The sequence below is a fragment of the Hylobates moloch genome, unplaced genomic scaffold (assembly GCF_009828535.3).
Source record: "Hylobates moloch isolate HMO894 unplaced genomic scaffold, HMol_V3 SCAFFOLD_2, whole genome shotgun sequence".
Taxonomy (NCBI): domain Eukaryota; kingdom Metazoa; phylum Chordata; class Mammalia; order Primates; family Hylobatidae; genus Hylobates; species Hylobates moloch.
This window is the reverse complement of record NW_026652277.1, coordinates 29,455,448-29,481,177: the sequence shown is the minus strand read 5'-3', so window position 1 is coordinate 29,481,177 and position 25,730 is coordinate 29,455,448. Positions and strand designations below refer to the sequence as shown.

The 25,730-nt window shown below is 36.3% G+C and overlaps 1 protein-coding gene across 5 annotated transcripts in view; it reads right to left on the bottom strand.

Moving 5' to 3' along the window:
* CENPE (centromere protein E) overlaps positions 1-24,859 on the bottom strand; it is a 92,590-nt gene extending 67,731 nt beyond the window's left edge. For all 5 annotated transcript variants that reach the window (XM_032175131.2, XM_032175208.2, XM_032175441.2 and 2 more), the window contains exons 1-16: positions 24,740-24,859; positions 23,264-23,355; positions 22,674-22,763; positions 22,431-22,549; positions 21,625-21,744; positions 21,114-21,195; positions 20,885-20,952; positions 20,736-20,801; positions 12,306-12,357; positions 9,684-9,771; positions 9,243-9,372; positions 7,507-7,626; positions 6,476-6,634; positions 3,097-3,244; positions 2,170-2,258; positions 941-1,108 (exon numbers count right to left, since the gene is read on the bottom strand). In XM_032175131.2, coding sequence (XP_032031022.1) covers positions 941-1,108; positions 2,170-2,258; positions 3,097-3,244; positions 6,476-6,634; positions 7,507-7,626; positions 9,243-9,372; positions 9,684-9,771; positions 12,306-12,357; positions 20,736-20,801; positions 20,885-20,952; positions 21,114-21,195; positions 21,625-21,744; positions 22,431-22,549; positions 22,674-22,763; positions 23,264-23,355; positions 24,740-24,795 — 1,647 coding nt within the window. In that variant the 5' untranslated portion in view covers positions 24,796-24,859. The remainder of the gene's footprint in view (positions 1-940; positions 1,109-2,169; positions 2,259-3,096; positions 3,245-6,475; positions 6,635-7,506; positions 7,627-9,242; positions 9,373-9,683; positions 9,772-12,305; positions 12,358-20,735; positions 20,802-20,884; positions 20,953-21,113; positions 21,196-21,624; positions 21,745-22,430; positions 22,550-22,673; positions 22,764-23,263; positions 23,356-24,739) is intronic.
* Positions 24,860-25,730: the final 871 nt, after the last annotated feature.

Here is a 25,730-nt window from a genome sequence, read left to right as displayed (position 1 = left end):
ATGCAAATAAAAACCACAGTGAGGTATTGCCTCATCCCAATTAGAATGGCTTATCAAGAAGGCAGAAGAGAACTTGTTGGCAAGGATGTGGACAAAAGGGAATCCTTTTATACTGTTGGTGGGAATACATAGAAAACAGTATGAGGGTTCCTCAACAAAGCAAAAATAGAACTACCATAAGATCCAGCAGTCCTACTACTGGGTATGTACCCAAAGGAAATTAAATGAGTATGTTCAAGAAATATCTGCATTCCCATATTTACTGCAGCACTTTCCACAACAGCCAAGATATGGAACCAACCTAAGAGTCTACCAACAGAAGAATGGATAAAGAAAATTTGGTATAAAATCACAATGGAATATTCTTCAGCTATTAAAAAAAAAAAAAAGAAATCCTACCATTTGCAACAATATGGATGAACCCAAAGAACATTATAAACGAGGAACAGAAAGACAAATACTGCATGATCTCACTCATATGCAGAATCTTAAAAAGCTGATCTCTTAGAAGTACAAAGTATAATGGTGGTTATGAGAGGCTGGGGTGTTTAGCAGGGAGAAGGAAATGGGGAAATCTTGGTCAGATGACATAATGACAGTTAGATAGCAGGAATAAATTTCAGCAGCTCTATTGTACAGCAAGGTGACTATAGTTAATGACAATGTATTATATTATTAAAAAGCATAAAATTTGTGGATATTATGTGCTATCAACACAAAAACAATAAGTATGTGAGGTAGTACATTTGTTAGCTAGATTTAACCATTCCACAATGTATATATACTTCAAAACATCATACATCATGTTGTATACAATAAACACATAAAATGTTATCTGTGCATTTAAAAAAATATTTAAAAAGCTTACATTACAGAAAAAAGAGAATACTTCTTTTAAAAGTATGCTTTTAGTTTAGTTTTACATTTCTGTCTCTCTTACCTCTTGATCTGTTTTAGTTCTTCTTTCTAGAGCCTCAAATTCATCCAAATCATTCTTTTCTTTTAATTTCAATTCCATTTCTTCTTTTTCTGTTCGCAGTTGTTCATAGTCTAATACCAGATTATCATAGTCAGCACGAAGTGAGTTCAACTCACTTTCTATATTCTCCTATTATAAACAGGAACAGATTTTCCAATCAGAAAAGTCATATATTTTTTGTTTCCTTAATAAAATTTGGATTATTTAAATAACTAATTTAACTTTGATTTGATATCTTTCTAAAGTTCTATATTTTGGCAAACTAGCTAACTTAGAATAGATTATTTTGAAAGAAGGAGAATTTTAAAAATATATCAATAAATTGTATGTTTGCCTGTGCCCGACAGGGAATTTTGACCATAAATCCTCAAGCTCCTCAGTAATAAAACTGATAATTTAATTCCCCAATCTAACCAACTCCTATTTTATGTCTCAGATGGTTCTGAATTCAAGAATGGAAACAGAGATATTATTCATTGACTTCTAAAGCTAATGATAACTGTGTTTTACTATACTTAAAGAGGCCTATTTCTATTTTCTATACTATTATAAGAGAAGAGATAAACCATGAGTTAAAAAAATACTTTTTTACACCAGAGATTGTAAAAAAACCCAAGAAACTTCTAATGTATGTATTAGGAACACAAAAACACTTTGTCCACAATACTTTATAGGAATTAACTAACAATAATAAGGAGTACTGCAATTATATTCTAAAATTCAAATGAAAATGTCTACTACTTTATACAACTATGTATCTTTAAACACGAGCAATCTACGAAGTAAACATAGAATCTAAACTTATTGATGTATTCACCAAAATTACCTCTCCCTTATGTATTATTCTATACAGTATAAATGCCTGAGAACTGACACTTTTAAAATCAGTCTTGTTACCCTAATGAAGTTTACCAAGGCAAAACAGAAACCTTACAACATCATGAATACTAAGATCTGCTAGTAAAGAGCTAGAAGCAAAGGTTTACCTACTAGCACATGTCTGCCTTATGAAATTTTTAGCCTTCCTCTAGGTGCCTGAGGGTTATAGAGTAGAAATGTAAAGAGAGAAGCCTTCATTAGAGCCAAAATCATTACTGAAATTAAATGAGAACAAGTAACAACAAAATCTAATAACAAAAGAATTTTAAAAAGAGTAAAAGCATTATATGCTGTAAAATACATTAAGTTACCTGATTTAGTAGCTTGGTTGCTGGATTCCATTCTATCTCACTTAATGTATCAAGAGTGTTACTGAAAACATCAGACTCTGAACAGACAGCTATAATTAGAGAAAACAAAATTTGTCCATGTTTACCAAATTTCCTAAGTCAAATTAAAGATTACTAAAAAAATTCTTATCAGAGATACTAAGAACTTCAAATTAACTAATATGTGCTCAGAGTATGAATACCAAAAGTACATTAATAGATATGGTCATTTATATTATTGTATGAATTAAGATGATCACTGGTTGGAATTAGTGACACAATACAGGATCCTTAATGAAATACAGGTTAAAAGGACAAATTCTGAATTTGAGATTTGATCATTATAAGTAGATTTAAAATGCCCCCCCAACAGACTGTACTATTGAAGAAATAATTTTGAAACAGATTCCTATGTCAATGCCACTCTTTTAAGATTAGCAAAGGCAGATGCCATATAACTAATAATTTAATTGAATAATAATTAGAAAATAAACACCTGTCTCAATGTGTGTTTCAACTAGTGCATCATTCTTAAGAGATTTAGAATAAAGAACTTATGATTACTTTCTATTTATTTATTTATATTTTTTTGAGACAGAGTTTCACTCTTGTCACCCAGGCTGGAGTGCAACGGATCTTGGCTTACTGTAAGCTCCGCCTTCCAGGTTCAAGCGATTCTCCTGCCTCAGCCTCCCAAGTAGCCGGGATTACAGGCGCCTGCAACCACGCACAGCTAGTTTTTTTGTATTTTTAGAATTACTTATTTTAAATCACAGTCTCCATTGTAATCACATATGAAATACACAGTATTTAAACATGTTTATTACATTAACTGAGCTGTAAACATAGTTTCTCTTTATAAGGATGCTTTTATAATTAAACATAGTTCCACTTGAAAAAAGCACTCACATTCATCAATTTCTCCTAATAAATTTATAGAAGGCTTATGTGTTTTTGTTGTTATATTTGTTGGCATATTAAATTGATCTGCATAGTTTGAGTTCTTCATTTTGTTAATTTTGCCAAGGCACCAAGTAACTCTTCGTTTTCTTTTAGCCTAAAGAAGAAGAAATCAAAATTATGTCATATAGATCTGTATTCAAACATAATAAAACAAGGGAACTAGTTTCTATTTTTGAAAACCATTGACTTGGTAGAATTCTTATTAAGCCTAGTTTAAAATTTTATTAGTCTAAGGACATTGCTTAAAAAAAAATCAAACTCTTGACTCTTTACTTCACTCTAACTACCATTTTCTTTTTTTCCTACTTTGTCCTCCTCATCATTTACCCACTCCTTCCTCAACACTTCAGGGACCCATCTCCTGGTTCTTATCTTACCCAGCTGCTGTCCTTACCACTCACTCTGCTTTGCTAGTTTCTCTTCCTGTGCCTGCCTCTTAAGTGTGTTTCTCCAGGTTTCATAGCCACCATTCTTCTCTTGTCTCTTTACTTGGTGCAAGTATCATTTCACCTTATTTGACTCTCTCGGCAACCCTAGGGTTGTACTCACATCTGAAATACACAACCCTAAGGTTGTTGAGAGAATCAAATAAGATAAGATGATACTTATATCGAGTATCAACCTTACTACATCTTTTTAACAGATGAGCTGGGTGCCCAACAAGTTTGGAGAAGTTGTGTAAGGTTGTATAGCCAATTGGTGGCTGAGCCCATTGTCTATTACTTCAGAGCCTATCCATGCAACCATTCCATCACATTGCCTCTTAAGATTACTTGTTGTCCCCAGAATATACTGCATACTGTCATGCCTGAGTGTTGTCCTTCTGCTTGAAATGGCCAGCCCTTTCCACACCCTGCTCTGCAAAAGCCCCATCATATATAAATCCTCGACTCCAATAACCTTCAGTTTAATGCTAGTTGCTACCAAAGCCACACCTGGACCTTCATATCTGAAAGTCATAAACCTAGACCTCTTGCTCTTATTGCTGTTGCTATCCTTCCAAATCATTAATTTAGTTAATCCCACTATAGCTATTTAGCTTATCAGGGGCTATTTAGCTCTGTTCCCTTGTTGCGTGACCTTTTTTTTTTTTTTTTGCCATTTCCCTGTTGGTTCTCACCCTGTCATCTTAGATTCCATAGATCACTGTAATCATGTCTGAAATTTGAGGTCAATGTTCTCAAATTATTTGACCCACTCTCTGTTACATGGACCCCACACGGCACACTCAAATGACACTGTGTTCAAGACCTTTATCAGCCTCCTGAGCACTGCCAGAGCCACATAGCCAGAAGACTGGCTGACAAGATAAACTGGATCTTTAATGCTGCATGGCAATATTCCCTTCCCCCTTGTTAGCTTTCTTTTTCATTACCTACAAAGGCTAGCCTGTTTCAAACTCTTAGTACCTCTGTAAACTTATGACTCTACCATCACCTGCCATCTCAGCAGAAAAATTAAACCTATTTCACAAAGAAAGTATAAACCTAGGCCTATCCTTTCCTCTGTGTTTTCTCCAATTCAAGAGGTATTTCTCCTATATTAGTCCAATTCTTTCTACTATATTCAAGATCCCATCCATCTAGGCCACCTCAACACACTATAAGGTGGCTTTCACCCCCATCACTTAACTCAAATTGCTTTTGCAAATGAGCTCTGTGTTTCTAAATGCAAATAATTTTTGTCCATCTTTATCTTATTTAACTTCTCAGCAGAGTATGACACTGCTGACCACTACCTCCCTGAAATATTCTCTCCCCTTAGCTACCACATTCAGTAGGTTTTATTATTAACTCTAGAGCTAAACCTGGGCTGCTTTATGGATTCTTCTTTCTCTGCTTTACCCAACTGGAGTTTTGCCTTCTGTTACTTTGCCTTCTGTTGCCTTCTCTCAACATGCAACCAGAACAAACTTTAATTTGGATCTGTAGTAGTTAATGCCCAAATTGATATTTATATCTCAAATCTTCTACCTCATATTCACACATTTGCATTTTCAACAGCCTGACATCTCAAAAGAAATCCCAAATAAAACACCCACCATTTCCACTGCTCTTTATTCAGTGTTCCTTAACTCAACCAATATTGTTACCAGCTACCCATGAAGCCAAGGAATTGCTTGCAAGTCATTCTGGACACCTCCTTCTCCTTTTCTCTGCCTTCAACATCCAAACAATCACAAAGTCCTGCTAAGTTTACCTTCCAAACATTTCTCCAATTTATCCAATTTGCTCCAATTCCAGAGCCACAATCTTTGCAGGCCCAAGCAATCTGATGTGCACAGCAGCTACATCTTTCTCAACTATAATTCTGATGTCACACACAAGGCTGCTCTTTGTTGTTAGCAAAACATCACATTCAAATCCCTTAAGGAGGTTTAAAACGCCCCTGCTACTAGAACATCTTAAGTGCAAGGAATACATAATGTTTCTTCACAACTCCAAGCTTTTGTACACGTAGGTCTCTTTTGCAACATTCTTCTCTAGGTCTTTCATTGGGCTATTTCCCGCTCACCACTCAACCAATAGTTCTTGATTGTCTTCCGTATACCTCTGTACATAATGCTTATTCATATTAACAACGTACATTAGTTGAGAATATGCTGTGTGGAAAGTGCTATGTTGAGCTAATTCTACCTATTGTCTCATTTAATTCTCACACAACACTTATGAGGTGAGTATCAACCTATTCCACACTGCTACTTCCACAGGAAAAAGCAGCAAAGTGAATTCAAGAAATTGTCCAAGGCCAAGAGTTAGGAAATGACAGATTCAAATCCAGGCAGTCTAGCTCCAGAGGTCATTCTCTTATCCATGACACCCTCAAACCCCAAAAAGTCTATTGAATAAATAAATTCCTACTCAATTAAAAACAAACAAAAAAATCACACAAAGTCAGAATTTTGTTCACTATGTTGTTTTTATTTTCTTTCACCAGACTCTACATTGACACAATTATGTTGTTTTTTATTCTACACCAATTTTCCTGAGATTAATATTTCTGTTTAAGTAGAAAATAATATTTCCACATATTCTAGAAACCTGTGGCTTCCAATCACCCAGTTTCTTTAGAATTTATTAAGTAGAATATTGCAAATAAATTATTTAAATACATTCCAAACTTGTTGAATTAGAATCTCTACAAATAGGAATCAGAAGTTGGTATTTTTAATGAATCTCTTAGGTAATGTGAAAACACAAAATCTTCTGGGTTTCTTGACTATACTGTATCAAAAGAAAGAAAGTGCATACTATATAATAAACATATAGAAATACCAATTCTATTCTCTGTACATCAAGTTTAAGCTGTCATCTTTTAATTTTACCTTTAATTCCTGTTGCGACGTGAGGGAAGAAGAGGTCACCAGCATTCGTGTTAAGTTTTCAATTTTCTCATTCTGTACTTTCTGAAGCAAATCTTTTTCTTCCAAAAGTTGGGCCAATTGGTCTTTTTCCATTGCCTGAGCTCGCGTCTCTAAAGAAACCTATAGAATGCAATATTGGATTATGTTAATAATAAATATGGCTAAGTTTTAAAACCATAAAGTAGCATAAAAGAATAAGAAATTTGTATATGAACTATAAGAATTTCAATTTCACTGAAATAAAATATACTCTAACTGCAGAACACCAAAATGCAGTTATCATAATCAATAATTTCTCAGACTTACAATAAAATACACATTTCTTCTCATGTAACTATTCTATATACCATGTATAAGACAACAATGCTGTTAATATAACACTATTAATTGCCTAAGAAGATATGAATAGTCAGAAGTCATAAGACAAAGACTTGAATTCCGATATTAAAGATAGAGATGTTCTCATAAGATTACCATTTGATATTTTAGCTCATTTTAAAAAAGATCATTAATGCGTGATTTTTTACAAAATATGGGACGATGATGGTTAAAACAAACTAAAATGATAAGTAATTATGCTATATTACTAGATTGCTATCTAAGGGTTAGAAGAGGAATTCAGGATAACATGAAAACACAGAAGGTGGTTCTAAGTAACTCTGTAGTTTCTCTTTTTAACCGAATTCATATGTATTTGTGAAAAATTTTAAGAAATATCTCTACTTGGCCCATTTGATAATCTCAGATTTTGCCCTTTGAAAATAAAAAACAAAATCTAAAATAATTTCAAGAACCAAATCTTACAATTTATAGTAAATTAAACTAAAATTTTTATGAGTGGATTTCTTCTCGTTTAAAAGTGATTTTTAGGTTTTTAAACCTAAGTTGTAGCAACTCAAGATATTCAGGAATGAAGAGTCTCTGAGCATTTGGGCAGGTCTCCATTCTAAATTGGTTCTTTCTATTTAATGAAATAAATGATTCGTACATACCTCTTCTAATTGTTTTTTAAGATCCATTATTTCTTTTCTATACCTTTTCAGGAGAGCTTCATCAGTTGATACCTCATTAACATAAGGAGTATTCTTCATATATTTAGCAGTACTGGCAAACTGGAAAAAAAATACAAAAGTGCTAAGTGTTCAACACTTAAAAAAATTTGAATTTAATTAATAATATTTAGCTTTCTTATATTCAAATTTTAAAAATATCAATACTCATTCCAGTTGGCTTAATACTTTTGAACAAAGGGAACATTCTATGTCCTTATAACAATACTCTGTACCTTACCCTGGGTGACAGTCTTCAGGAGGATAAAAAACATATATTTAGAGAACTTAAAAACATCAGCTTATTGGAATCTCATTTACCCCTCAAGGTCCAGTGCTAACGCCTCCTCTACTCTGAAGTTTTGCTTCTAGCCAAAAATATCTCTCCTTCCTTTAAACTCTATACTAGTTATTAACCACTTAACTACTAATCAAAGGCAATTATGTTGCAAGACAAGTGTTATGTGCCTTGTCACAGAATTCATTAATTCTGTTAAGCCAGGGACTCTAGTTTCTCTTTGCACCTCTGACAGTACCTTGATCTGGTGCTCAACAGCTATTTAAAGCAATGTTTCTCAGAGTATAAGTACCATAAGTAACTTCAGTTGGGTACAACAAGGTGACCATTAGATAACATTGAATCCTTCATTGAGAAAGCTACCCTACGGATATTTCTCATTTTTCCTTTCCTTTTTTTTTTTTTTTTTTGAGACATAGTTTCGCTCTTGTTGCCTAGGCTGGAGTGCAATGGCACGATCTCGGCTCACGGCAACCTCTGCCTCCTGGGTTCAAGTGATTCTCCTGCCTCAGCCTCCCCAGTAGCTAGGATTACAGGCATGCGCTACCACATCTGGCTAATTTTGTATTTTTAGTAGAGACAGGGTTTCTCCGTGTTGGTCAGGCTGGTTCCTCTCCTTTTTTTTTTTTTTTTTTTTGAGACGGAGTCTCGCTCTGTCACCCAGGCTGGAGTGCAGTGGCGCGCAATCTCGGCTCACTACAAGCTCCGCCTCCCGGGTTCACGCCATTCTCCTGCCTCAGCCTCTCGGAGTAGCTGGGACTACAGGTGCCCGCCACCACGCCCAGCTAATTTTTTTGTATTTTTAGTAGAGACGGGGTTTCACCGTGGTCTCTATCTCCCGACCTCGTGATCCGCCCGCCTCGGCCTCCCAAAGTGCTGGGATTACAAGTGTGAGCCGGGATTACAAGTGTGAGCCACCGGGCCTGGCCTCCTCTCCTTTTTAAAATAGAAAATGTAGGCCTTAGGCTCAGAGCAAATGAAGGCAACAGTTAACTACTGGGAATTTCAGAATTATTTTGTTATACAGACAGACACACAATTTTTTTGTTACCTTCTATTTGTGGCAAGTAATAATGGTTTCCCATTGATAGGACTAATATTAAAGTTTTCTTTTATAATAAATTAAGTACAAAAAGTGAATTATTTTAAAAATATCAAGTCAATTTCAGTAAAATAGTGTTGGATGTGGCAAAAATTGTGAAGGTAAGATACAAATAATTGAAGTCTGGCAAAATTAAATTAAGAAATGCTATTTAGTAGACAATGTCTCGATTATAACAGGTGAGTTAATTAAAAAAACTATGCTTAATTTTAGTAGGTAATTTTTTCTTCTTCAAGTTGATCTTCCCCCATATTAAGTTGAGATAAAAATCAAACTTACCTGGAGAGTAGTAAGGGTTTCATCAAAAGATACTGGAGTAATTGTGCAGATAATACGTGTCTTTGCATTTCCTCCCAAGGAATTCTGGAGAATTCGTGTTAACTTGCTATCTCGATAATTTATGAAACCACTTAGCAAGGAATAAGTTTATGGGAGAAAAAGATTGAGAACGTTTATATAACAAAGTAGTTGGTTTTTAATGCAGAACTCTTAAATCAGCCACAGTTTCAAAAATTACTTTACAGGTTATATGAGGCAGATTAAAACTACTAACTAAAAAATATTTAAAACAAAGTAAATTCAGTAGATTATAGTCATATGTGTAAGTTTTTGAATATATGGAAGAAATCAGTACATTTGAGTGTCATTGAAATATTGCAATGCTCAATCTAATGAAAAATATAAGAATCAGTAGGTAAGTGCATAACAGGATAAACTTACCCAACTTGTCCATCACTAAGTTTCTTGATCACTTGTCCCAAAATAAATAAGCTTCGATTTATATTACAGCCTTCCTTGAGCCGCACACCTGAATTTATTAAACAAATACGAAAACTAAACTTGATTCCTTTTCTAGATGATAAACTTATTTATCGCTAAGTTAATGAGAGAAATTAGAGGGCAGATGCTAAAGTCTATGCTCTGGTTTAGACATGAGCCCATCTTTAATATCAGTGGTAGAAAGAGCTCTCTCCCTATTGGTCCCACTTCAAGTGAATCAGAAAGGTTATTACCTGAGAAAAATAGTAAAAAGAAAAAAATGAAGAGGGACGGAAGAATGTAGGGGAAAAAAAAACCTGTTTCCTGGAAGAGCTTCTCTAGCTCTTCAGTTCAAATCAATTTTTTTTTTTTAACATCTAAATATAGGGAACTATGAACTTACAACCAAATTAACCTCTAATTTCTTATTTTTAAATTGTTAATATGCTCACATGTTTCAAAAAGTTTAAAAAAAAAAGTACACTTTGAAAAAGCTCCCTTCCACTTTTATCACCTGTTCAACCAGTTCCTATACCTCTACCAGGAAACCACTGTTATTAGTTTGTTTATTCTTTAGAGATTTTTAAAAATACAGGTTCATATATATTTATTTCCTTCCTTCTTCACTGATATCAATAGTAACAGACCATACATACTATTTTGCCTTTGCTTTTTTTCACTTGCCAACATATCTTGGAAAAATTTCCATATCAGTAAACACTGATCTTTTTCATTCTTTTTTAAAGTATAAAATTCCATTTTATGACTGCATCAGACTTCATTCACCCACCCCATCCCCTACTGAAGGACATGTAGGTTTTCGATCTACTGCCTATACAAATAAATATTGCAAAAAATAATTTTGAACAGATGTTATTTCACAGGTGCATTAATTAGCTATTGCTGTAACATTACTACCTAACCAACCAGTTAAAACAAGCATTTATTTTTTGTTCACAGGTCTGAGGATAGACTGGTTTGGGGGATGTAGGCTAGGCTCAGTTGAGTGGCTCTACAATAGGCTGCAGAATGAGTTCAAGTCTGTTGAACAAACTTCTAATCTTCCTTGGATCAGCAGCTCTTCTAATGGCAAGAGTGCAGGTGCAAGCTAAACCATTTAAGCATTATGAACTATTCATTTACATCCTTTGCCCAGTTTTTTGTTGGTTTCTTTTAAGCTTTTAAGGCATCTGGACTTCGTATCAGTTACAAAAGGGTTTTCCCACTGTAAGTTGACTTCCAATAATTTTTATAGTTTTTTTCATATTGAAAATTTTGAGCTACTTATAATGCATTCCTTGGTGTATGATATATGGATCCAACTTAATTTTTTCCCAAATGGCTATCAATTAATGAATAATCTATCTTTTCTTTACAAATCTGAAGGACCATCTTTATTGTATTCTAACTTCTGTATGTATTTGGGACTCTTAATGGATTTTCTATTCAATTTCACTGGGCTGACAATTCACACAGTTTTAATTACTATGGCATTATAATATGTTTTACTATCTTATAGTAAGATAGTAAAATCTTAAACTCCACTTTCTGCTTTTTGGAATTTTCCTGGCTACTCTTGTCTGTTTTTATGTTTTCATACAAATTTTAAAATCACCTTACCTAATTTAAACATGAAAATGTACTCTTGATATTTTTATTAGGATTGTGTTAAATCTAGAAATTAACACAGAGGCCTGATATCCTTGTGATTTTGAATCTTCTCCATCTAAATATGCTTCTCCATTTTTTCAAGTATTTGTTGGTGTCCTTCAAGTTTGATTTACAAGTTTTCTTAGGCCGGGTGTGATGGCTCACACCTGTAATCCCAGAACTTTGGGAGGCCGAGGTGGGTGGATCACTTGAGGCCAAGAGTTGGAGACCAGCCCGACCAACATGGCAAAACTCTGTCTCTACTAAAAATACAAAAATTAGCTGGGTGTGATGGTGCATGTCTGTAATCCCAGCTACTTGGGAGGCTGAGGCATGAGAACTGCTTGAGCCCAGGAGGTGGAGGTTGCATTGAGCTGAGATCATCCCACTGCACTCCAGCCTAGGAGACAGAGTGAGAGTCTGCCTCAGAAAAAAAAAAAAGGTTTTGTTTATATCAGTCTTGTACAAATCTTTCTTGAGTTTCTTCCTAGGTATCACATCTTTTAGGTTATTATAAATGGAGTCTTTTTGTCTACTAAATATTCTAACTGGTTTTTGTTTATTAATATTTTAACTTTTTAAAATTAATATCTGTATATTAATTTTGTACCCCACTATCTTTCTTAATTTCCTTATTTTGAAAGTTTAAATGGTTTTTATGGAATTCTCATGGGCTTTCCTGCTGTACAATCCCATCAACTGTATAATTTTCATTTTTTAATTGATGCTATTGTAGACTAAAATAAAAATTAAGCAGATATAGATGCTGATTTCTATGTTAAAGACTTTTATCAGAAAATCATAATTAATGATTCATTATTATTAATAATGAATATAATTACTTTATCAATTTCTAAAAATGCCTCATAGTATTTTTTAAACCCGTAAAATAGGAAGACATTAAGACTAACATATTTCATGAGTTTTAATTACCTGCAGCTCCTGTTTGAGCAGCTCTTTCACTGCCTGCAAGATCAACTAAATTCTGTAAGATAGATAAAAATAAATCTTTAGGGCAGATAATTTGAAATAATAAAATTCAAACTACTCAAAGAACATTTTTAATACATGTTATATCTGAATATTCCATCTGTATCCATGTCCCCCATGCTACTGTTTAGGCATTCCCTTTTTTCTGAGTCAAACTGTTCTCTATCTGTTCCTTTCTTTATATCTTCCATAATGCCACCAGTATAGGTTGTTTCCTATACAAAGTCCAAAAACTTACTATGGCAAATATAATTCTTTATAAGCTGGCACTTGTACTGCTCCAACTTTTTATCTATCCATCCCTTATTCTTACCTCTAGCTGAACTACTCACTATTCCCCAAACACCCCATGTACTTCTACACCAAGCACTAGCTTTTTGCTATTTCCTTTATTCAGTTAGTTCTAATGTTCTATTCTGCCCTTATTCTTTATTCAAGAACCAGGCACAAAGATTATCTCCTCAGCGTAGCTTTGCCTACTTTATCCTTCCTCCCCACCAGATTTCAGATGAACTGCTCCTTGAACTGTATAACCAGAACTCTTTATAAACATGACTTATAGATACAACTTACATTTATAGCACTTATTTTGTTGGGCTAGTCATGCATGCTAGCTGTACTATGCTGTAGCAATACCATGACTTTACCGTTGCATCTTTAAGAGCTGGACCTCTCTTTCATTTCACAAATATTATTGAAAAGAAGTGGCTACTTATTGTGCTCCAGGAAGTGCATCAGGTGCTAGGGCTATAAATAAATAAAGTCTCTGCTCTCATGGAGCTTACATTCTACATAGAGGAGGAGGCTGGTGAGAAGACATAAAAAAACAAATAAGAAACATGTTGTGATAAGTGTAACAGAGATTATTTAAATATAGAGCTGGAAAAGGGGCCAGTAGCTTTAGGTTCACGGGACTGGATAGCAGTGGAAGGCTTGTCATTAAGCTGCGATCTGAATGACCAGAGAAGAGGAAGTTGGTCCCAAAAAGATCAAGGGAAACAGTAGTCTAGACATAAAGAATACCTAAAACACTTAGTCATGAAGCAGAATGTGCTCAGTGTGTTCAAAAAAATAGAAAAGGCAGTGTGGCACAGTTGGTGAAGTGAAGACAGGAAAAGATAGAATAAGAGAAGCAGACAGGGGCCAGAATATGCAGGACTTTTTAAGTGAGATCTAAAACTTTGAAATGTTTAATTTCAATGAGAAGCCATTGCAAGGCTTTATGCAAAGGAGTAATAGAACCCTGCCTTGCTAGATTGGGGAAGTTCTCCTGGAGAGTATCCTGCAGAGTGTTTTCCAACTTGGTTCCATTCTCCCCGTCACTTTCAGATATACCAATCAGACGTAGATTTGGTCTTTTCACATAGTCCCATATTTCTTGGAGGCTTTGTTTATTTCTTTTTATCAAGTTCAGGAAATACAGAGAATGCCACAAAGATACTCCTCAAGAAGAGCAACTCCAAGACACATAATTGTCAGATTCACCAAAGTTGAAATGAAGGAAAAAATGTTAAGGGCAGCCAGAGAGAAAGGTCGGGTTACCCACAAAGGGAAGCCCATGAGACTAACAGTGGATCTCTCGGCAGAAACTCTACTAGCCAGAAGAGAGTGGGGGCCAATGTTCAACATTCTTAAAGAAAAGAATTTTCAACCCAGAATTTCATATCCAGCCAAACTAAGCTTCACAAGGGAAGGAGAAATAAAATCCTTTACAGACAAGCAAATGCTGAGAGATTTTGTCACCACCAGGCCTGCCTTATAAGAGCTCCTGAAGGAAGCACTAACCATGGAAAGGAACAACTGGTACCAGCCACTGCAAAAACATGCCAAATTGTAAAGACCATCCATGCTAGGAAGAAACTGCATCAACTAACGAGCAAAATAACCAGCTAACATCATAATGACAGGATCAAATTCACACATAACAATATTAACCTTAAATGTAAATGGGCTAAATGCTCCAATTAAAAGACACAGACTGGCAAATTGGATAAAGACTCAAAACCCATCAGTGTGCTGTATTCAGGAAACCCATCTCATGTGCAGAGACACACATAGGCTCAAAATAAAGGGATGGAGGAAGATCTACCAAGCAAATGGAAAACAAAAAAAGGCAGGGGGTGCAATCCTAGTCTCTGATAAAACAGACTTTAAACTAACAAAGATCAGAAGAGACAAAGAAGGCCATTACACAATGGAAAAGGGATCAATTCAATAAGAAGAGCTAACTATCCTAAATATATATGCACCCAATACAGGAGCACCCAGATTCATAAAGCAAGTCCTTAGAGACCTACAAAGAGACTTAGACTCCCACACAATAATAATAAGAGACTTTAACAACCCACTGTCAACATTAGACAGATCAACGAGACAGAAAGTTAACAAGGATACCCAGGTATTGAACTCAGCTCTGCACCAAGCGGACCTAATAGACATCTACAGAACTCTCCACCACAAATCAACAGAATATACATTCTTCTCAGCACCACATTGCACTTATTCCAAAATTGACCACATAGCTGGAAGTAAAGCTCTTCTCAGCAAATGTAAAAGAACAGAAATTATAACAAACTGTCTCTCAGACCACAGTGCAATCAAACTAGAAATCAGGATTAAGAAACTCACTCAAAACCGCTCAACTGCATGGAAACTGAACAACCTGCTCCTGAATGACTACTGGGTACATAACGAAATGAAGGCAGAAATAAAGATGTTCTTTGAAACCAATGAGAACAAAGACACAACACACCAGAATCTCTGGGACACATTTAAAGCAGTGTGTAGAGGGAAACTTATAGCACTAAATGCCCACAAGAGAAAGCAGGAAAGATCTAAAATCGACACCCTAACGTCACAATTAAAAGAACTAGAGAAGCAAGAGCAATCACATTCAAAAGCTAGCAGAAGGCAAGAAATAACTAAGATCAGAGCAGAACTGAAGGAGATCGAGACACAAAAAACCCTTCAAAAAAATCAATGAATCCAGGAGCCGGTTTTTTGAAAAGATCAACAAAATTGATAGACCGCTAGCAAGACTAATAAAGAAGAAAAGAGAGAAGAATCAAACAGACGCAATAAAAAATGATAGAGGGGATATCATCACCGATCCCACAGAAATACAAAGTACCATCAGAGAATAGTATAAACACCTCTACGCAAATAAACTAGAAAATCTAGAAGAAATGGATAAATTCCTCGACACATACACCCTCCCAAGACCAAATCCGGAAGAAGTTGAATCTCTGAATAGACCAATAACAGGCTCTGAAATTGAGGCAATAATTAATAGCCTACCCACCAAAAAAAGTCCAGGACCAGATGGATTCACAGCCGAATTCTACCAGAGGTACGAGGAGGAGCTGGTACCATTCCTTCTGAAACTATTCCAATCAATAGAAAAAGGGGGAATCCTCCCTAACTCATTTTATGAGGCCAGCATCATCCTGATACCAAAGTGTGGCAGAGACACAACAAAAAAAGAGAATTTCAGACCAATACCCCTGATGAACATCGATGCAAAAATCCTCAATAAAATACTGGCAAACCGAATCCAGCAGCACATCAAAAAGCTTATCCACCACGATCAAGTAGGCTTCATCTCTGGGATCCAAGGCTGGTTCAACACAAAATCAATAAACGTAATCCAGCCTATAAACAGAACCAACAACGAAAACCACGATTATCTTAATAGATGCAGAAAAGGCCTTTGACAAAATTCAACAGCCCTTCAGGCTAAAAACTCTCAATAAATTAGGTATTAATGGGACGTATCTCACAATAATAACAGCTACCTATGACAAACCCACAGCCAACATCATACTGAATGGCCAAAAACTGGAAGCATTCCCTTTGAAAACTTCCACAAGACAGGGATGCCCTCTCTCACCACTCCTATTCAACATAGTGTTGGAAGTTCTGGCCAGGGCAATCAGGCAGGAGAAGGAAATAAAGGGTATTCTATTAGGAAGAGAGGAAGTCAAATTGTCCCTGTTTGCAGATGACATGATTGTGTATCTAGAAAACCCCATTGTCTCAGCCCAAAATCTCCTTAGGCTGATAAGCAACTTCAGGAAAGTCTCAGGATACAAAATCAATGTGCAAAAATCACAAGCATTCTTATACACCAATAACAGACAAACAAAGAGCCAAATCATGAGTGAACTGCCATTCACAATTGCTTCAAAGAGAATAAAATAGCTAAGAATCCAACTTACACGGGATGTGAAGGACCTCTTCAAGGAGAACTACAAACCACTGCTCAACAAAATAAAAGAGGATACAAACAAATGGAAGAACATTCCATGCTCATGGATAGGAAGAATCAATATTGTGAAAATGGCCATACTGCTCAAGGTAATTTATACATTCAATGCCATCCCCATCAAGCTACCAATGACTTTTCTTCACAGAATTGGAAAAAACTACTTTAGTTCATATGGAACCAAAAAAGAGCCCGCATTGCCAAGCCAATCCTAAGCCAAAAGAACAAAGCTGGAGGCATCACGCTACCTGACTTCAAACTATACTACAAGACTACTGTAACCAAAATAGCATGGTACTGGTACCAAAACAGATATATAGACCAATGGAACAGAACAGAGCCCTCAGAAATAATGCTGCATATTTACAACTATCTGATCTTTGACAAACCTGACAAAAACAAGAAACGGGGAAAAGTTTCCCTATTTAATAAATGGTGCTGGGAAAACTGGCTAGCCATATGTAGAAAGCTGAAACTGGATCCCTTCCTTACACCTTATACAAAAATTAATTCGAGATGGATTAAAGACTTACATGTTAGACCTAAAACCATAAAAACCCTAGAAGAAAACCTAGGCAATACCATTCAGGACATAGGCATGGGCAAGGACTTCATGTCTAAAACACCAAAAGCAATGGCAACAAAAGCCAAAATCGACAAATGGGATCTAACTAAACTAAAGAGCTTCTGCACAGCAAAAGAAACTACCATCAGAGTGAACAAGCAACCTATAGAATGGGAGAGAATTTTTGCAATCTACTCATCTGACAAAGGGCTAATATCCAGAATCTACAAAGAACTCAAACAAATTTACAAGAAAAAAACAAACAACCCCATCAACAAGTGGGCGAAGGATATGAACAGACACTTCTCAAAAGAAGACATTTATGCAGCCAAAAGACACATGAAAAAATGCTCATCATCACTGGCCATCAGAGAAATGCAAATCAAAACCACAATGAGATACCATCTCACACCAGTTAGAATGACAATCATTAAAAAGTCAGGGAACAACAGGTGCTGGAGAGGATGTGGAGAAATAGGAACACTTTCACACTGTTGGTGGGACTGTAAACTAGTTCAACCATTATGGAAGACAGTGTGGCGATTCCTCAGGGATCTAGAACTAGAAACACCATTTGACCCAGACATCCCATTACTGGGTATATACCCAAAGAATTATAAAATCATGCTGCTATAAAGACACATGCACACGTATATTTATTGTGGCACTATTCACAATAGCAAAGACTTGGAACCAACCCAAATGTCCAACAGTGATAGACTGGATTAAGAAAATGTGGCACCTATACACCATGCAGTTCTATGCAGCCATAAAAAAGGATGAGTTCATGTCCTTTGTAGGGACATGGATGAAGCTGGAAACCATCATTCTCAGCAAACTATCACAAGGACAAAAAACCAAACACCCCATGTTCTCACTCATAGGTGGGAATTGAACAATGAGAACACGTGGACACAGGAAGGGGAACATCACACACCGGGGCCTGTTGTGGGGTGGGGGGAGGGGGGGATAGCATTAGGAGATATACCTAATGTAAATGACGAGTTAATGGGTGCAGCATACCAACATGGCACGTGTATACATATGTAACAAACCTGCACGTTGTGTACATATACCCTAAAACTTAAAGTATAATTAAAAAACAAATAAAATAATAAAAACGTAAAACTTGAAAAAAAAAAAAAAAAAGAACCTTGCATAAAGCCCAGCAATGGCTTCCACAATGGATCCACTACGACTACTGGGTGGAGGATGGATTGGGAAGGGGCAAGAGCAGCCGCAGGCAGCCCCATCAGGCAGCTGGGGCAGGAATCTGGGTGAGAGAGAATACCAACTTGGTTTAGGGAGGTGGCAGAGGAGACTGCTTGTAAGAGAAGCAGTGGAGGGATGTCTTGTTTATTTTTTTTTAATCTCAGAGCCCAACACCATGCTCAGAACACAATAACGACTTAGTAAATACTGTGAGTGATTTGAAAGAAAGTCAAAGCTTTACGTTATTTCTCTCTGTGGAGATTTTTGAGACTAGGCAGGTAAATATGTATTACCAGTTAAGGAGTCTAATTTTTCTTGCACAGTGTCCACTACAGATGACACAGATACATAATAAAAGGGCAAAGGGGTAATGAAGGCAGCATGAGTGAAGGTTAAAGATGAGAACAAGCGTTCATATTCAAAGATACTCAGAGGCCCAATCTATGAGGGAGGAGTTCATGTGGAACACAAGGAAATAAAGTTAGATTCGTTAAGAGTGGCCAAATCTTGCCCCAGGAAGTGACATACAAAAGCAGTGGTTAGTATATTAGAAATCCTTATGATGACTTCAAGAAACAAAGACAAGAGTCATGGAGACAAGGTTCCAGGAGACTGACATAGTGATTCAAGAGAGATGAGAAAGTAAACGAGTGTAGCATCCACGGAAATGTTCAAAGGTAGGATCAATAAGAAATGGAACAAGTGGACAAAGAGAAAGGCAGAAAAAGATGAGTCAAAATTGACTTAGGTTTCCAGCTTAGGCAGCTACGCTAATGCTGGTTTTACTGGAAATAAGGAATATTCACTATGGTAGGAAGAAAATAGTTTCGTTTTAGACATATTAAAGTTTGAGATAATGATGGGACACAATTATAACCATCTTTAGGAAGACATGAATTAGAATTCAGAGACTATAGATAAAACATTTGGCAGTCATCAACATGGAAATGATGACAGAATGTTTGAGAGGAAGAACTTGAGTAAGAAAGGCAACAGAATACCTCCAAGTTTGTTTTTTTTTTTTTTTAATTATTTTTTTTAGGAGGGTAGGGAAAAAGAAGCCAGGGTAGAAAACAGAGGAGTACAGCTAAGAGAAACTAGATATTATCATCCCACCAAGGCCGGGAGATAATCAGAAAAGGCCACCCATAAAGAGACAGAGATGACTCTTTAGAGGAGACTTCTTTCCAAGAAGATTCTTAGAGTAAGTGGGTAGGCTGGAGGGTTGGAACAGATGGAACACCGATGACAGAGCATCAAGTAACATGACGACTATCATCAAGTACATCACTGAATATGCCAAGAGTATTAAAGCTAAATTATTAAAAGTTAAAATTATATGAAATATCACAGTCTTGGATGAGAAAACAAAAGAGGTTAGGTTTTGGTTTTTTATTGTTAAATTAAAACAAGATTAAAGTCTACCAAAATAAGTTATACAATTTTATAGCAAAATAGCTAAGGTGAAATTAGGATTGAATATTAAGTAATTAATAATCTAATTTTATAAAATCTGAAAATGAATAAACATATTATAAATTGCTTTTTTCCCTGAAGTTTTCTAATCAAATAATCTTAAATCATATCCGACATCAAGCTAAAGAATTTAGGCCCTAAAGATGCAGAATAAAGCAATACGGTAAAGGATAGAAAAGGAGCAAGAAAGAAACAGCAATAATTTAGTGTGGCAAGAAGGAAGTGAAGGTTTACTTATGTGGAATATAGGAATGTTTGCATAATGCTTATATTCACTTATTCAACAAATCTATATTAGACATAAAATAGGTATAATGTGTTGGGGCTACCAGGATGAATGCAGTATCACTCCTCAATGGATTTACAGTCTAAAATACTATGTTTATAATACAAAATATATTTTCTTATTGTACTTAAGTAAAACCTAAAATAATGTGATTACTTTTTAACCATCCAACCTAGATTTTTGTTGATCACATAAGTCTAAATTACATTGGCTGAGATTTTACAAAAAGACCCTCAAATTCTAAGATGATTTAAATTGTTAAATGTGTATAGAAAAAAATTCTACTTCATTAGTGGTTAGAAAAAATATCAGTTCCTATAACCCTATAGCCCTGACATTTAAATTTTAGGAGATGGCAACCATGACATAACAGGAGGAAAGATCCTCTGAATTTTTCCTATGACATTTTAGCTAGGAATTTGATGATACTGACAAGACTAAGCAGACAATTTGTAGATTTCCTCCCACATCTAGTTTAGTTAATAGTTCTTATTAAACCAAACATCCAGCAGCTAAATTAAATTTTGTTTTGGCCCATACAGTACATTATTATGGTTCATTAATACTCACCAAATGGGATACCTTAACAGATCCTTCACAATTAGAAGGTTCACCCTTCTCTCTACTTTCCAAAATCTAGATAGAAAAGGCAAGCTGTAGAAAAATTAGTGCATTCTTACTTGGAACGATCTAATAGACAAATAGAGAGAATTACCTACCATCCTAAAGATGGTATGAGAACGACTGCTTCTTTGATTCATTTTTGTTTCTCCATAATGCCTGCTCTCTGTAAAAATGAATTATATTTCAGCTGCATATATATTAAAATCCACAGAAACACAATAATTTTTATTGTAACTTAAAAAAGTGCGATTTGAAGTCTAAATATGCTTGATTGAAAAGACAGTTTTTACAAGTGTTTTAAAGAAATACAGCATAAAGTCTTACTTTCTCCCTTTGTAATCCATTTCAAAGCCATTTCTGATGTATATACAACTTCTTCTGTGAGATCAGCAACATACACATTCCTCTGAAACAAGTTTAATTACGGAAAGATTAGAGAAATAGAAGTCACAAGTTTGCTTTTCAAAAGAAGGTGCAAACTATTAAAGAATTCATTTGTGAAAGTTAAAAGTGGCAAATGGAACCATAATTCTGTAGGAATATAACAAGTAATTCTATGAATATCCACAATTTATTTCACATACCAAAGCACACCAAATTCTAACCTGATACTTCCAACTTGCAATTTTTACACTTAAAACAAAATATTAGAGCTGTCAGTATTTTAAAACTATTCATATTGTTTAAAAGATGAATATAAATACTTCAAAAAAACCCTCGCATACTATAGAAATAGGAGACACTTTAAAAACTATAGAAATTAAAGGTAAACATTCAAGAACAATAATCCCAATAAGTAAGTCAATTTTAAAGCTCCCTTAAGTCTGCTACTCACATTGACATCTTCTCGAATAATTAAAGGTTTCATTTTTTGAGCGCCACAGAGTAAATCTGTAATGGTTTCATTGTATATTTCCATGTAAGATACACGTAAGAGAAATTCCCTATCGGGAAACTAGAAGAAAAAAAATTATATAAAAACACCACGAAGCATCCAATTGTGAAAACCTAATACTAAATGCTCATGTGCTTAAAGAGGTAAAATGTCTGTAAAACAAACTGAGAAAACCCTTGGTTCTAATGTTGACAAAATAATAAACACAAAAATATAAAAGCATCGTTACAGAAATAATGAAAAGTGAAGTACCATAAAGCTGGGAGAACATCAACTCTAGGCTCAAACTCTAGGCTGAAAATAAAACCCTCTCAAAAGATGTTCTTATTTTAATAAAAATGCTAATTTAAAACCAACTAACTAGGTTGCCTATTCTGGCTTTCTGCTTCCCTTCTTTTTTTACCTACATCTACTTTCTACTGTTCCTTTATAATCACTGATAGTTAAATGGTTAGGTGGAGCTAACCATTCTGATAAAATTTTCTTGTTCCTTAATGCCTACTTTTTGTTGAGAGTATTATTGTTGCAGAATTCAAGAGAAAGAGTAAAAGAACTTTAAGCTTTATAAAGTAAGTTGTGGAGATAAAAGTGAATCTATGCTATGCCTTTCTTCTTTCCCCATGGATAATCAAACAATAACTGTAAATCTACTTCCTTTCATCTTTACAAGAGAAATACACTAAGACTGGTACCCAGTTTTTACTAGTTTTACCTGTACGTACTAGAAATCCAGTTAAGTTACTTACCTTCTTAATTTTTTGGAAAATGTCATGAATTGCCCTGGGTATAACTCCCAAATGATCTTCTGAACCCATCATGGTATATGTTTTTCCTGAAGCGGTCTGTCCATAGGCAAATATAGTACCTGCAAAAAACAAAACGCACATATGCAAATATTATAAACAAATCTATAATGGATAAAACTATGCATGCTTGTTGCACAGACGCCCAAGACTAAAATGTTTCTGCAGCATTGAGTGAATACAAACCATTGTAGCCTTGTATGGCAGAATCGATGATTGGTGCTGCTATTTCTTCATACACATTTTTGGTAGTTTCATTAACATGAAAGACACGATCTAAACAACAACAACAATAACACAGAAGTTAAACCAAATGAATCAACTGTGTTTTCATTCCAAATTAGTAATTATCCCCAAAAGTAAAACTGTCAGAATGTAGGATGATCAAGGATTTAAGACACAGTACTTTCTTCAACTTTTTGGTTCTCTGAAAATACCCTTCCCTAAGGTAAAATGAGTTCATTTTCACACACACAAAATACACTACAAGTCAACTTTTCTATGTTCTTTCAAGAGGCAGTAAGGTATAGTGTTTGCACATGAGGGTCTGGAATCTACCTAGATGCAAATTAGATAACTGTGATTATAACTGTTTTAAATGCCAACTGGTTACCTTACTTAAATACATGATGGATAAACAATTTTGTTTCCAGTGAAGCAGTTTATAGAAGGCTTAGTCTAATCTTTAGTGACAAATCTAATATTATTGGTAAGTCTTTTGTACTTTTAATGGCAAAAGGATAACAAGGTAACTTTTGATGCTATTATAAGCTTACCAAAATTGAAAGATTTACTTCCATCAACTTGATAAATGACATTATTGTCAGTTTTCCAGTAAACTTGGGCAGTTTCTCCAAGTGATTCTTCTCTAAAAGAATAAAAACACCGCATTTTAACCAGTCATAAAAGTCATGTCATAGGAGGCATAATTGAAAAGATTTCATCTTCTAAAGAATATTTTGAAAGATAGTAATATAAGAGAATGACAGAAAGTCCATCTTTGAGGATTCAACTCTTAAATGGAGCTTCAGTGACCTTCTGACGCCTCAAAAGTGTTTTCTTGTGAAGGCTTTCATTCTCACCCTCTCCCCCAGTACTGGTAAATGAAGGGATGGATTCAAAATGCAACTCTGATTGTCTGTTTTGCTTAAAATTCTTAAAACCTTTTGGAAACTTATGAAATCCTCAGCATGGCACGAGTCCTAGATCATGTCATTTCTCTCTTCCATTTTCCTCTGAATTCCTAGATACATCCTCAGCTCTACCTGAAGGTCTTCCCCAAATGACAGATGTAACCTCTCTGTGCCTGGAATACTCTGACTTTCCTTTCCGTTAAGTAACATAGACATTATTTCACTCATGAAAAGCGTCAAGACCTTCCTGACACCAGTTGACCCCACGGGAAGCTGTCATCTCTCTGATGGGCTAATGACTCCTCTAGCAAACATTCTCCACCTGCCCATCATAACAATTGTCACAAAGTATCCTAATGGTTTCTTTATGTAGCCGTTTAAGGCATTAGATAATGAGCTCCTCAAAAATAGGAAATTCCTGATCTTGGTATTTGCATTTATTAAACCCCGTGTTCAATAAAAATTTCTCTCACACACAAAGTGTTAGCATTTTGGGTCAAGGGCCAGAAGCTAGCGAAGCAAACCGATTTCATTTATTCCTCTTCCTGCTTTTTCTCCATAGCATCCTACATTTTCAACTTTACTTTCTGTCTCGTCCCATTAGAATGGAAGCGCCACTGGGCAATGACGGGAGTGTCTGTGTTGTACGAAGTTACTAAAAAAAATTGATAAATATTTGTAGAATGGCCTTGAGTGACGACTGAACGCAATGTTACAAGACAGACTAGCCCTTGTCTTCAGGGGGTCTGGAGACAGCAGTTACGTGTAAAATGACTAACTGTGATGAGGGCCAGGAAGGCACGGTCCCACACGACTTCTCTAGGCCGGGAATGGGGCAGGGAGGAGCAGATGCCGCAAGGCAGAGCAGCACAGAAGGGAAGGTCTGTATGTCAGCGAGATTCAGTTAAATTTAAGTGAATCTCGCAGCTGGAAAGTATCTTCTAGATCTCTGATCCTCCCCTGTCACTTTACAGACCCTGAAACGATGGCCAGCAGCCGAGTTACTAGACAGCAGAGCCGGGAAGCAGCGGCTCCTGGAAACACCGCAGGCCTCGCCCCTCCGGCTCAGGGCGGCGCCGCAGGCCCAGCGGGCACCGGGCCGTGGTGTGGCCCCCCTACCTGCTGTTCAGCGGCCGCACTCGCACGCAGACGGCCACGGCTCCTTCCTCCGCCATTCTGTCAGGCTGAACAGGTCCCAGGAAAATGGCCAGGACCCTCCGCGGCCGGCACTGCAGGGCGCACAGGCCGCCCCGCCTTTAAATTTAAAATTTCCCAAACGCCGCATCTGATTGAGCCGTGGCCTCGTGACGTCATGGGCCATTCCACGTGCGGCGCAGCGCGGGGGACGCAAGGCGGGCGGCGGGACCACTGCTAAACAGGAGAGGGGATTTAAAGGGCCCAGCAGAGAGTCTGAGGAGAGGGCCGAAGCGAGGGCCTCCCAGGAGTGGGCAGAGAGTGGTGGTCCTGGAATACCAGAATGCTATTATCTGCAAAAAGCCAGCGAACATCATCCTCCACCCCATCCTTAAAAAGTTTGGAACCTGTAGACGAAACCAGGTAGAGACACATGTATTTTTAACTACCCAAACAGAATTGCCGTCTTTTAAAGAAACTGCACCAACAGTTTAAAATTAAACAGCGAGAGTTGAAACTCACTGTCCAGTCCAGAAACGTGACAAGCCTGTTGTGCGCCTTAGAAAATCTGAGTTTAGGCTTTTCTTCTGTTTCTCTCTTTCTGTAACTCGTTTCCATTAGCTGTGGCTTCCTCAGAGGTTGAATTAGGGAAAATAAATACTGAGGACTGAAAAACTCATTGAGTAATGGGTTGATATATATATAAATATATATATATATATATTTTTTTTTTCTGGAAACGGAGTCTTGCTCTGTCACCCCAGGCTGGAGTGCAGTGGTGCTTATCTTGGCTCATTGCAACCTCCACCTCCTGCATTCAAGTGATTCTCTTGCCTCAGCCTCCCGAGTAGCTGGGATTACAGGTGCCCACCACCACGCCCAGGTAATTTTTGTATTTTTAGTAGAGACGGGGCTTCGCCATGTTGGCAAGGCTGGTCTCAAACTCCTGACCTCAGGTGATCCACCTGCCTCGGTC